Raw genomic sequence first — 12,968 nt, forward strand, 5'->3', positions numbered from 1 at the left:
CTGAGCTGAAGTCAGACACTTAACTGATTGAGCCTCCCAGGTGCCCCTATTTTCTGTTTTTTTTTTAAAGTTTATATTTATTTTGAGAGAGAGAGACAGCATGAGTGGGGAGGGGCAGAGAAAGAGGTAGAGAGAATCCAAAGCCGTGCAGAGCCCAATGCAGGGCTCGATCTCATGATTCATGAGACCATGACCTGAACCAAGATCATGACCTGAGCTGAGATCAAGAGTCGGACCCTTTAACCGACTGAGCCACCCAGGTACCCCTAGATATTTTTAAAAATTTAAAGCACACTGACAAGATTCAAAAAGAAAATTTCATGAGCTTTTTTTTGTTGTTGCTATTGCCATGTTCCTAATTTGACTTTGTGACAGATGGCATGATTAGTCCCAATCCTTCATCCCTCTTTCCATCCACATCCTTTGCAATTTCATATTGCACTGTGGTTGGGTGGTTTTGGTAAGCCAGACCTTGGGGAATAATTTCTCTCTTGTACTTCTGCCTTCCTCATGGGATCAAGCCCAGGAGAGCCTGCTGCAGGCACAGAGACATGCAGAACAGAGTATTTAACTATAGTTGAAGGCAGCCTCGATCAGCTGCCAGCCGGCTGTGAGCAAACCCAACCAAGGTAAAGTCACCTAGCTGCGCCTCAAGTATGAGCAATAAATGCTTACTGAATGCCATTCAGGTGTTGTGGTTGTCTATTATGCAATGTTCTCATTACAACAGATAATAAAGACTTTGCAGACTTTAACCAACAAATTTGCACTTCTCACTTTCTTCTGAAAATACTTCCTAACAATAATAACCATTTCTGACCTTTTCCTAAGTCTTCACTATGGCCTACTGAATCTTTTTTTTAATTAATTAATTAATTTTTAAATTTACATCCAAGTTAGTTAGCATATGGTGCAACGATTTCAGGAGTAGATTCCTAAATGCCCCTTACCCATTTAGCCCATCCCCCTCCCACAACCCCTCCCTCCAGCAACCCTGTTTGTTCTCTAAATTTAAGATTCTCTTATGTTTTGTCCCCCTCCCTGTTTTTATATTATTTTTGCTTCCCTTCCCTTAGGTTCATCCGTTTTGTGTCTCAAAGTCCTCAGATGAGTGAAGTAATATGATATTTGTCTTCCTCTGACTAATTTCACTTAGCATAATACCCTCTGGTTTCATCCATGTAATTGCAAATGGCAAGATTTCATTCTTTTTGATTGCTGAGTAATACTCCATTGTGTGTGTGTGTGTGTGTGTGTGTGTGTGTGTGTGTGTGTATACACACACACACACACACACACACACACACACACACACACACCCCACACCTTTATCCATTCAGCCATTGGTGGATATTTGGGCTCTTTCCCTACTTTGGCTATTGTCGATAGTGCTGCTATAAACATTGGGGTGCATGTGCCCCTTCGAAACAGCACACCTGTATCCCTTGGATAAATACCTAGTAGTGCAATTGCTTGGTTGTACCTACTAAAAATCTTTTTTTTTAACATTTATTTATTTTTGAGAGACAGAGCACAAGCGGGGGAGGGGCAGAGAGAGAAGGAGACACAGGATGAAGCAGGCTCCAGGCTCTGAGCAAGCTGTCAGCACACCGCCTGACACATGGCTCAAACCCACGAACTGTGAGATCATGACCTGAGCTGAAGTCGGACGCTTAACTGAGTCACCCAGGTGTCCCCCTGAATTCTAAACCAGCATGACCATTTACTACGGACCTGGCACAGCCTGCAGAAAATCAAGCTCTCACAAGTCTGGGAAGCAAGTCAGAAAGTGATCTCAAGGGAAAGAAGGAGTGATCCTAAAATAGTTAAATGCAAGAATGGAGGTAAGAAAGAGTAGAAGGCTGTCTATGAATCGAGAGGGTAGGTAACCTAAAGGGCTCAGTGTGTTTGTATTATAGCTAAAGTGCATTTGGGCCAAAAGAATCTACTGATATGTTTTGTCTATTTGTACATAATATAAAAATTCTCCCAAGTGATTACATATTTTTAAAACTTTTTATTATTTTAATGTTAATAATATAGAATATTATCATATGATATTATATGGAGCAGTATCCAGGTAGATGACATTTAAATCTGCATTAAATAATCCTTTTAAAACTAAAAAAAGTTGAACTCATGTTTCTGTATCATCGTTTAAATATCACACATGTAGGTTTTCTTCCACTATAGGAATGTCAAGTCTCCAAATTGCTTATGAAATCACACAAAGAATAAAGGGTATATTTACAAAGCGTTTAAAAAAAAACAAAAAACAAAAAACAAAAAAAAACCACAAAACCCTACTGCCATCTAAAACTACTGACCTCATACACAGCTACTGACCTGCATTAAAGTTGAAACTTCCCCTTAAATGTCATTCCTATTACTGTTTCCATTTAAATGGTCTGCAACCTAATTAAATGCCAATCTACTTTCTCACAGTTTACAACACTTGACATTTACCCCAAGATTCTAGATGTCATTCCCTGAAACCATCAGATAATGGTTACTGTTGGAAAATGTCCTTACAGCTTACCTTTTAAAAGGACTACTTTTTAGTATATCTGCCTCTAATTTTGACATCACAAGTTTACAAGCCTATAAAGGTTTGTAAAGGCACAATAACTTCTTTATAGTAATATTTTAATTTCATTTTAATATATAGAGGACAAGGAAAACATTGATTCAAACTTGCGAGGTCTAATGACATTTTCTTCTAAAGGTCACATTTCAGAACCATATAAATTACCAATACATAAACATTAAATAATCAATTTGTTCAGTTCAATCCTAAAATGTGATATATACATCTATAGGTATGTATTTTGAACATAAATTCTACTCAGTAATTTTTTTTTTCTGCTTAGTAAATTACTTATAACTTCACAACTACTGTCAGTCAAGACAAATGAATAAGAACTTTTAAATAAAGACAGTCTAAAAAACCAGTGATCTCCTTTTTACAAAAGGGTACCCATGAAGCTGATATTCACATTACATACTAAATTAAATACATACTAGAGGAAGTAAACCCTTCTTGGTTATAACTCACATGTGAGAATTCAAGGTTAAATCCCTGTTTTTTCTAAATTACTAAACCATCTAAATATCTGCTATGATCTGAATGTTTGTATCCTTCCCACTCACCCCATTCCTGACTTATATGTTGAACTCTAACACGCAAGGAAGGGGGGCCTTTGGGAGGTGATTATGTCACAAGAGAGATTAGTGCCCTTATAAAAAAGGCTTTAAAAAGCCCCGTGCCCTCTTCCCTGTGAGGTTACAATGAAAAGACAGCCATCAGTGAGCTAGCAAAGGTGTCTCACCAGACACCAAATCGGCTAGTGCCTTCATCTTGGACTTTCCAGGCCTCAGAATTGTGAGAAATAAATGAATGTTGTTTATAATTGACATTATTTTAAAAAAAATTTTTTTTAAGTTTATTTATTTTTGACAGCACGTGCGCGCACACTAGCAGGGGAGGGGCACAGAGAAGGAGAGAGAGACACAGATTCTGAAGCAGGCTCCAGGCTCTGAGATGTCAGCATAGAGCCCGATGCAGGGCTTGAACTCACAAGCTGTGAGATCATGACCTGAGCCAAAGTCAGACGCTTAACAGACTGAGCCACTCAGGGGCCTCTTTAATTGACATTATTTATGTTGGTTATAAGTCACCCAGTTTGTATCATTTTGTTAGGGATCAAAACACTATCCACTAAGAACACAAGTTAAATAAACTATAGTATATAAATAATATATATCATGCATATATTAGATTTAGATCTCTATGTCATATTGTAAAGTAATTAAGTGAATAAGTAAATAAGTAAATCACAAAAACAATTTCACATTTCTTAAATAAAAAAGAAAGATGTATTTGTGTTGAGATACAATGCAGTTTGAAAGCTTGGTCTAGAGTCAAATCTGAGTTTAAATGCTAGTTTCAACACTTGTTGGCCAGCATTCTACTTTTACCAGTCTGTATCAGGCATGCTATTAACTTTTCTCAGCCTTAATTTCCACATTTTGTAGTGGCAGGTATCGCTACTTCCATTACATAGGATTACTGTGAAGTAAATAAGATAATACATATAAATGGCTTGGCATAATCCAAGCCACTATAAATGTTTAGTAACTGTAGTTATTTTTATGGCCTTTCTCTAACCTCAAGAAATGAATTCTCTGGTACCATGTAAGAGTCATAAAAACGAATCTAAGAATTAGTCCCTACAGAGGTTTAGGTTTATATGACACATAACATTGGTGATTAATAACAGAAAACCTTAGAAAAAATAACACATGTGTAATGATAAAACAATTCCAGATTATTATATGCACATATATGTGCCATATATGTAGTATATACATACAATTTATTATGTTATACTCTACTGTGTCCTAGAATATTAAAACAAAGAGGTTGAAAACAAATAACATAGCTGTTAAGCATGTGGAAGAATTTATCTAACTACACAGAATGACTGAGATGACCACAAAGATGGTCCACATTAAGGATCAACTTGAGAAATCCTTTTATGAGCTTTCCTCCTGACAGGAATTCAAGCTGTAGTTAAGTATACTAAAACATTCTGATAGCCAACAAACTTGCACAACTGACCTTTAGGGAAATAAATTTAGGATTCAGGAAAGCAGCTCATTCTACATTTTAAGTTATATATTTTCAAGTCCCCCTTTTTGAAAGCATGTTTGTCTCAAAAATTCTAGCTTTCCTTCATCTCACTACTTGAACATTCCATTAAGGATCTGATTTCTGTCACTTTTCAACCTTGTGGACTTAAATTTTTCATCTATAAAAAGAATCCTCCATTTACAGAAATATCATGCCATATTTCAAGCCAACATTTCCATTTACAGATAAAGTAGATATTCTAATTCAAATTCTGTTTCAAGTCTTTCTCCCACTGAAGACTTAATACTGGCTATTTTCCTCTAAATGTTTTCAGAGAAATAATTCTGAAAGAATAGGAATATGGCAAGATCAAAGAATAAAAAACATCAAACTTAAGATAAAGAAGTAACAGAAATAGTACTACTAGCCAAAAATAAGAGATATATACTAAAATGTTACCTAAGTCCTTAATTAATATTTTAAAAATAAAGCATATGATGCTTTTTGTACTCTTATTAACGTTTAGGTGTTCTTTCTGCACTAAAATCAAAGTTGAAAAGGACTTTCTGGTTAGCCTTCAGCATTGTAGGTTTGGTAGGCCTGAGTAATCAGGGTCACAGACTATCTGACCAACAGTATCACAGTCAAATGTCTGTTGATGTATTTTAATTTTGTCAAAGCCTTTACCGTTATCACCTTAACTGAAGCCACATGTTACAATACCACTGCCCCCTGCTACAGCAGAAATGAAAAGTATTTTCTATACATATGCTGGCTCTTCCTTATCATGCTGTCCTCAGGTGGGACCATCGAATGATTTCCTGACATTTTCAGTAACTATAATGAACTCTATTGGATGTAATACTGAATTTCATTTATAGCAACAAATGTTTTTTAAAGCAATGAATATCATAATAAGGCTTCTATTTAAAAAGTTTGAGAGAAAAATTAGTCAACTAATTACCTATAAAGAGCTTCCATGGTCTCTGTAGGACCAGTTTTCAATAAAGTTTTAAAAAGATGCTTCTAAATTGCTTATCAAGGCTATAAGAACAACTGAATGGAAAATAGCACATTAATATGCAAACAAAATCTGGCCATCCGTTGGAACTGAAAGAAGCCTTATGATCGTTACCACCAACGATCATTTTATGCAAATTCTTTCAGTTCAATTTGCTACCAATGTACCCGAAATATCATTCCAGAACCAACTAGAACTACAAGCATATAGGTAAAATCAGATTACTTCATTTTATGATATTTGATTTGGGAGCAATCAGAGGCTAAACTGAAAACATGGTTGGTCACCTCTGTACAGATCGTAGAGATTCTGGCACATTCCTTAAAATTAATCAACACAGATGAAAATATATTAAAGCCTTAATATTTGGATTTCAGTTAGCATACATATATACTAGTTAAATATGTGTACTTAACTTTAAAACATTAATGCACAGAATTAGGATCATGATTCAGTTATTTAGCTATTATTTTAAATACAAATAAAATAATCTTTCAAACAAAATTATTTTAGGGTTAAACTTCCGCGCTCTATGGTTAAAACTTTTCAAAAGTAAATCAACATTTTTTATTACAGTTTTAAGCAGTTCACTTCCTCTAATCATTTTTTTTAACAGTTCAAGTCACTTTCACAATAGGTAACTGAAAGAATGGTATCTGGGTGAGCAGTCACACCAGAGGGGAATTTTGATCAATCTGAGATAATTATATTAAATACACACACACACACACACACAAAATTAGACTATAAGGTAGTACAGGCATTTTTAAAAAAAGTTTCAGAGAAAGACCGAGAGACAGTGTGAGTGGGGGAGGGGCAGAGAGAGAGAGAATCCCAAGCAGGCTCCATGCTGTCAGCACAGAGCCCAACGCGGGGCTCAATCCCACGGACTGTGAGATCATGACCTGGGCTGAAACCAAGACTCTGATGCTTAACTGACTGAGCCACCCAGGCACCCCAGTACAGGCATTTGTTTTGTTTCGTTTTGTTTTTAAAACCTTATAAAACTTTCTTGCATTGTAAAAGTAGAACAATGGTAGGAGGATCACTTTTTACTAGATCCAACTTTTTTTTGGTTCAAATTCATCAGAAAGTTTCAGAATTTCACTAAAGTAAAAACACCAGTAAATTAATATTCAGTCAATTCAATATTTATACTTAGGCAAGTATAATTAGCAATTTTAAGCAAAATCATTATAGTTTCCAGAAGGGATATCACTTACAAGCTGCTCCGATTTTACACCGTATAACTGGATGGTCTTTGCCACGTTTTTAGACACAGCTATTGTGAGGTCTGCGTCTACAGCAGCTACATTTAGTTCACTGGAGAAAACAAAAACAGACTTTAATTATTAGCAACATAGTTCATCAACAAAGTAAAGGACAACATATAAACTTAAACCCAATAAGCAATGTGATGATTCTTTTTATAGACTTCATGGACTGCTTCCAAGAATTGGTTGCATTGTTTCATTTTTCTTCCTAAATTCAGCATTAAGAAAAAGTGCTTTGAGATGGCTTGGTTAATGACCAGTTTCTCATTAATAAAAGCACATCATGTGTGGGTTCAGGCTGTGATTAAAAGAGTAAATTGTGTACAGATTTTTAAAGTAGCACTCTTGTTAATACTGATAAGTGCAATTAGAGACACTGCATATCACAGACATCTGCAAGGAAATGACAGCTTTTGAATGGAAATGATGACCTTGGAAGGACAGAGGCTAAAAATATAAATTACACATGATACATAAAGATGCTCAGTTTCTGCAGAAATTATGCCAATTCATGCTATTTTGTAGAGTAGCTTTTTAAATATATTAAAAACATAACAAAGATAGAATGTGAAATTTTATTTTATTTATTTATCTTTGAGAGAGAGAGAGTGAGCGAGCGAGAGCGAGCCCTGGGGAAAGGGGCAGGAGGGAGAGAGAAAGAGAATCCTAAACAGGCTCCATGTTCAGTGTGGAGCCCAATGCAGGGCTCAACCCCACAACCCTGGGATTTTGAGCCAAAATCAAGAGTCACACACTCAATTGACTTAGTCACCCAGGCACCCCCTAATTTGAAAATTTAAAATTTGGATTCTTGAAGTGTTTCTTGTCATACTTATTTTCAACTTTAACAATAGATTGAGATGTTTGAGCTGAATGCCCAAAAAAAAAAAAAAAAAAGTATTTACCAAGACCATGGAAAAATACCAGGAGTTCAAAACTGCACAAAACCCCATATATAGGTAGAAAGCAGGAAAAGGTAATTATTGTGTCTGAAGTAGCAAACAAATCTTGGCACTTAACAGATTCTCTTTATGAAGAAAGTGAAAGACTTTGAAGCAACACTAGTGTATATTGTGCGCCATAAAAATGTACTTTCATAAATAGGGAGACATAACTTTATTAATGGTGACTTTTAAGTTCTACTGAATACTGGGCATAACCATGCTTCTTCGAGCTCCATGTTGTATTTGATTACAGCATTGCCAAACTGTCCAGAGGAATGGGAGAGATGCCCCTTTAATATTTTCATAAATAGGTTAAAAGATCAGGTTGAATCCAAGACTACTGTTGTCACTACCAAACCAAACAGATTAACAGAGACCTAACAGAGACCTGAGGGTAAAAACAATCTAGAATTAGGACTTTGGAAAAGTCATGATAATTGTGAAAAGATTTAAGATCAAGATGCAGAGCAATTTAGATACTGCGTAGGTAAGGTACACTTGCAGCTGGATATATGCTTGTGGACATTATACCTGTGGCTTCTTAGTCTTCCTCTCACATGCCTCAGAATCGCCACCTTCAAATGTGTAGTCTAAAACCATCTAGACAGTTCTATACTTTGATCCTATATTGCCTGAACTATTTTATTTCTCAAAATGTTCATCTACAAATGTACAGACCTCCTGTTAGGACAACTTGTTAGCTATGATAGGAGCTGAGACAGTCTTAACTGCAGATGAATCTGGGTAACTGTAAATGTCTAAGGCACCAGTACAATTATATCGTCTGCAAGCATTCAGGTAGCACCTCTACCAGGATACCTCACCTTTTGAGCATTTTAAAAGCTGTCATGTTTACTTAGGAAGCTCAAAATAGCCACACACACAGGTAGGCTAATCAAGACTGTAATATCCTGTGCATGAAGTACTTTATGGACTTAAGATAAAAAACATTAAGCTCTATACTTTAGTTTCTCAATTTGTAAAATTATTTTTATGCTATTTTACTGTGTAACACTGGATATTTACTATGGCATAAAAATTAGGTTTACTTTTCATCCTTGACAAGATACAGAATAATTATAAGCTATTTTTAGACTGTATTTAAAGGGTTTTATTAATTGGAATCTTAAGTACTTTCTGTATATGCACTGATTCACTGCAAACCCCTTGATTTAATTGCAGGACTAATTACTTGAATAATTTGAAGTAAATTAAAACATCACTAACAAATGTGGCAGGCATTTTATAGCATGTCATTACATAAAAATCCGTACCTTGCTATAGTTTTAATGATACCTTCAAGTTCATCTGCAGAAGGAGGATTGCGACCACCAGGGGGAAAAACCAAGTTGATAGGATCAAAGAGTCGAGATAAAGATTTTGATAAATAAGCAGCTTCATAGGGTTGCAGTGAGTCTTTCAAAGCCTTTTCGGGGCTGTGGGAACAAAATGTATTAAAAATGAATTCAGATTATATAAAACTAAATGCTACTGTATTGGAGTGTGAATGCCTTTCTTACAAATCTATCCTCTATATAAAATGTAACTCTCTATGAACAAAAAGGAAAAAGTTTAAAAATTTATATATTTACAAATACATTTCATGACTAAACATGTATTAAGAACTAAACATCTTAACCTATACATAAGTCCTACATATAAATGTAATACAATTTATATTGGTATCTACTGTAGTAAGTCTGTCATTTGAAACTAAGAGAATAACAATGTAAAGTCTTTTTAATTCTAATGGGGCTATGCCTTTGTGGAGGAAATCCAGATTCTAGAGAGTCTGAAAGCCTCACGAGACAGCCAGGTGTGTAGAAACCTGCTCCACTCACTTGACCCTTTGTGCCACAGCTGCCATTTCCCAGGGAGCTCGCTGAGAGGGAAGTTCACAGGTTCTAGGCTTTTATCAGCCTTCCCATGCCAAACTAACAGAACGAGGACAAAATAAAAAGTGTTTGTCAAAGTCCTACAGTCACATAAATACTCCCAATTGGGGTTCTAAGCTAATTTGTTGTATAATATTTCTCACAAACCAGAACGTCCTTCTTTCCTCTTTCATCTTCCCATGTCTTAAATTATTTGCATTTTCATTTAGCAGTCCAACTATTGGGTCTTATATTTTTCCTTTGACAATTATTATCAAATGTCTATAACCATTATTTCCATTTGCTTTCTTATTCCTGTAATTAACTCTGCATCTCCTTACATGGCCCTTGTTTATAATCCTTCTACCAGTCCTTCCATTGTCTTTATTTATTTATTTTTTTAAACAAATCTCCCTTCATTCTAAGTGTTAACCTTGAAAACATCTGACCTGCTCCTTCATGTAATTTAGGAAAACTGGCTTTCTCCCTTCCCACCCTTTCTGGCCAACTAACAAGCCCTAGAGGTCACAATGCTCTTGGCTCGTACATCATAATTCCATAGTTATCTCTTAACATTTCTCATTCAACAAGTATTTCCCTCAGCACATATTTGCTGAGAATACCATGTCCCAGGCCCTTGTTAAGTGCTGGGAAGATGTAGATTAAAAGCACTTTACAAGGCAGTGAAGAAATGTGCAGGTAGAGTGCTAACTATAGTGTTTTCTGTAATAGGTGAAGATAGAACACAATGGAACAGGGAGGAACTAGTGTCTAAATCTGCCAGAGGCAATCCTCTATTGAAGTCCACACCATCTACTTAAATGTGTTCTGTTTTTGCTCCTGTCATTTACCGACCTTAAGAAGCCTCTTTCCTCTTCTGCAGACATTTCAGTTCTGAATTATAAGTACTAACACTCTTCCTGGTCTCCGAATTGCAGTGAAGATCCTTAGTGACTACAATGTCGAAACTGATAACTTTCCTGAAACCTATCTTGTATTAGAAGTCTACTTTTATTTTAGCTTTACTATGAAGCTTCCATAGTTGAGTCATCATTTTGAACTGCTCTACTTCTTGCTCTCCAACCTTGAAGACAACTTTTCACACCTTCAACTTACCTCATCTCCTTCCCTCTATACTATTAAGTCTCTCCGATTTGCCAGATACTTCCTAGATGTGGGAAATATAGTAGTAAAGTCAATTAAAATTCCCTGTCCTCTTACCGCTCACTAAATGAGAAGCTTAACGTTGCTAATAAGATACTCAGAAAAATAAATACAAGTTTTTAAATGATTTAAATATGGAATATGAGTCGTAAGTTTTAAGAGAAAAATGAAGTAAGCCAGAAACAATGTGTTTAGATGACTTTCTCATTTTTTTTCATCCTATATTGTACAGGATAAGGCAAAAGAAGGTTTGCTGAGCACATCTGAAGGAAAAGAGTGAGCAAAGCGATGGAGATTTCCATGCAAAGAAAACAGGAAGTGCAAAGGCCCTGAGGAGGGGCCACACCTGGCTTTGTTGGCTAAAAACTTAGAGAAGCAAGCACCTCAGTGATAGGAGAGTGGTACAAGATGAAGTCAAACAGAAAACAGATGGAAAATACCATGCCAGGCTTTTTTTATGTCAATAAAGGAGTGAGATTTTACTCAAAAGAACTTGCTCTTAGACCTTACTGCGATCAATGCTATGGAACCTTTTCTGACTCTCCTACTCCATCATGATATTCACCAGTCTATCCTCTATCCGCAGCCAACCATTTCAAGGTACTCTCATTAGCATCTTGATTTTTCTAATTCATCTTCCTTTCAAAGCTCTAAGAATATCTTATTTAGATGATTTCTGTACCTGCTGCTATGCCACCCACATTTTGCAGAGAAAAAGAAAATTGTATCTATTATACATTTATGCTAACCCCTTACTTTCAAGAGACCTAAAGCGCAAGGTATTAACTCGAAATTCTGCACTAGCAGCCCCTGCTCTCTATAGGTGACCATTTGCTGCTACTTTACTCTAAGACCAAACCACTGGCAATAGCTTTCATCACCTTGGACTTCCCTAGCTTTTTTCTTTCTTTGTAACTGTATCTATCCTCTGTGATTTTCCTTATAATGTCAAAGAAAAAAGTAGCTTTACTCCTTTTTCTTCTAAACTTCTGTGAAGAACTGCATCTACTTCCTCCTTTCCCGTTCTTTAAAAAACTGCTTTTTAAAAAACTGAAAGATAATTCACATTTGGAATTCATATTCAACTGTTTTTTTTTTTTTAAATGTTTTTTTTTCAACGTTTATTTTTGGGACAGAGAGAGACAGAGCATGAACGGGGGAGGGGCAGAGAGAGAGGGAGACACAGAATCGGAAACAGGCTCCAGGCTCCGAGCCATCAGCCCAGAGCCTGACGCGGGGCTCGAACTCACGGACCGCGAGATCGTGACCTGGCTGAAGTCGGAAGCTTAACCGACTGCGCCACCCAGGCGCCCCTCAACTGTTTTTAAAAATTTTTTTTAAATGTTTATTTATTCTTGAGCGAGAAAGAGAGCACGAGCAGGGGAAGGGCAGAGAGAGAGGGAGACACAGAATCTGAAGCAGGCTCCAGGCTCTGAGGTGTTGGCACAGAGCCTGACACGGGGCTTGAACTCACAAACCGTGAGGTCATGACCTGAGCCAAAGTCAGACGCCTAACTGACTGAGCCACACAGGTGCCCCCACATTCAACCATTTTTAAAGTGTACAATTCAAACCAATTTTAAAGTGTACAATTTTTCGGATAGCCACAGATAGGCGCAACCATCACCATACTCGGTTTTAGAACATTTTCATCGCCTCAAAAAGAAACTATACTCTTCAATTATAACCCCTTTAACCCCTTACTCCAACCCCAATCCTAACCAACTACTAATACTAGTTTTTATCTCCATAATTTGCTATTCTAGACTTTCATATGAATGGGATCATACAGTATATGATTTTTGTGACTGGCTTCTTTCACTCAGCAGAATGTCTTCGAGTTTCATCCATGTTGTAGCAGGTATTAGTACTTCGTTCCTTTTTATGGCTGAATAGTATTCCATTATATGGATATACCACTGTTTGTTTACCCACTACTCTGCTGAAGGACACTTGGGCTGTTTCTACCTTTCGGCTATTATGAATAATACTGCTATAAACATTTATTACAAATCTGTGTAAACATTTAAAAAATCTGCTTAATGTTCCATTTTGTGG

General features: G+C 36.4%; 1 protein-coding gene and 1 long non-coding RNA gene across 5 annotated transcripts in view; one reads left to right on the plus strand and one right to left on the minus strand.

Annotated features, from left to right (window-relative positions):
- COG5 (component of oligomeric golgi complex 5) overlaps nt 1–12,968 on the minus strand; it is a 341,375-nt gene that overhangs the window by 79,756 nt on the left and 248,651 nt on the right. For all 4 annotated transcript variants that reach the window (XM_086696940.1, XM_086696941.1, XM_086696939.1 and 1 more), the window contains exons 13-14: nt 9,147–9,308; nt 6,878–6,977 (exon numbers count right to left, since the gene is read on the minus strand). In XM_086696940.1, coding sequence (XP_086553066.1) covers nt 6,878–6,977; nt 9,147–9,308 — 262 coding nt within the window. The remainder of the gene's footprint in view (nt 1–6,877; nt 6,978–9,146; nt 9,309–12,968) is intronic.
- LOC147583328 (uncharacterized) overlaps nt 10,337–12,968 on the plus strand; it is a 53,360-nt gene continuing 50,728 nt past the window's right edge. The window contains exons 1-3 of the long non-coding RNA XR_015248094.1: nt 10,337–10,445; nt 11,143–11,510; nt 12,677–12,771. This is a non-coding gene — a long non-coding RNA (uncharacterized LOC147583328). The remainder of the gene's footprint in view (nt 10,446–11,142; nt 11,511–12,676; nt 12,772–12,968) is intronic.

This window comes from Puma concolor, chromosome A2 (assembly GCF_028749965.1).
Source record: "Puma concolor isolate L17-30 chromosome A2, mPumCon1.1.hap2, whole genome shotgun sequence".
NCBI classification, from domain to species: Eukaryota; Metazoa; Chordata; class Mammalia; order Carnivora; family Felidae; genus Puma; species Puma concolor.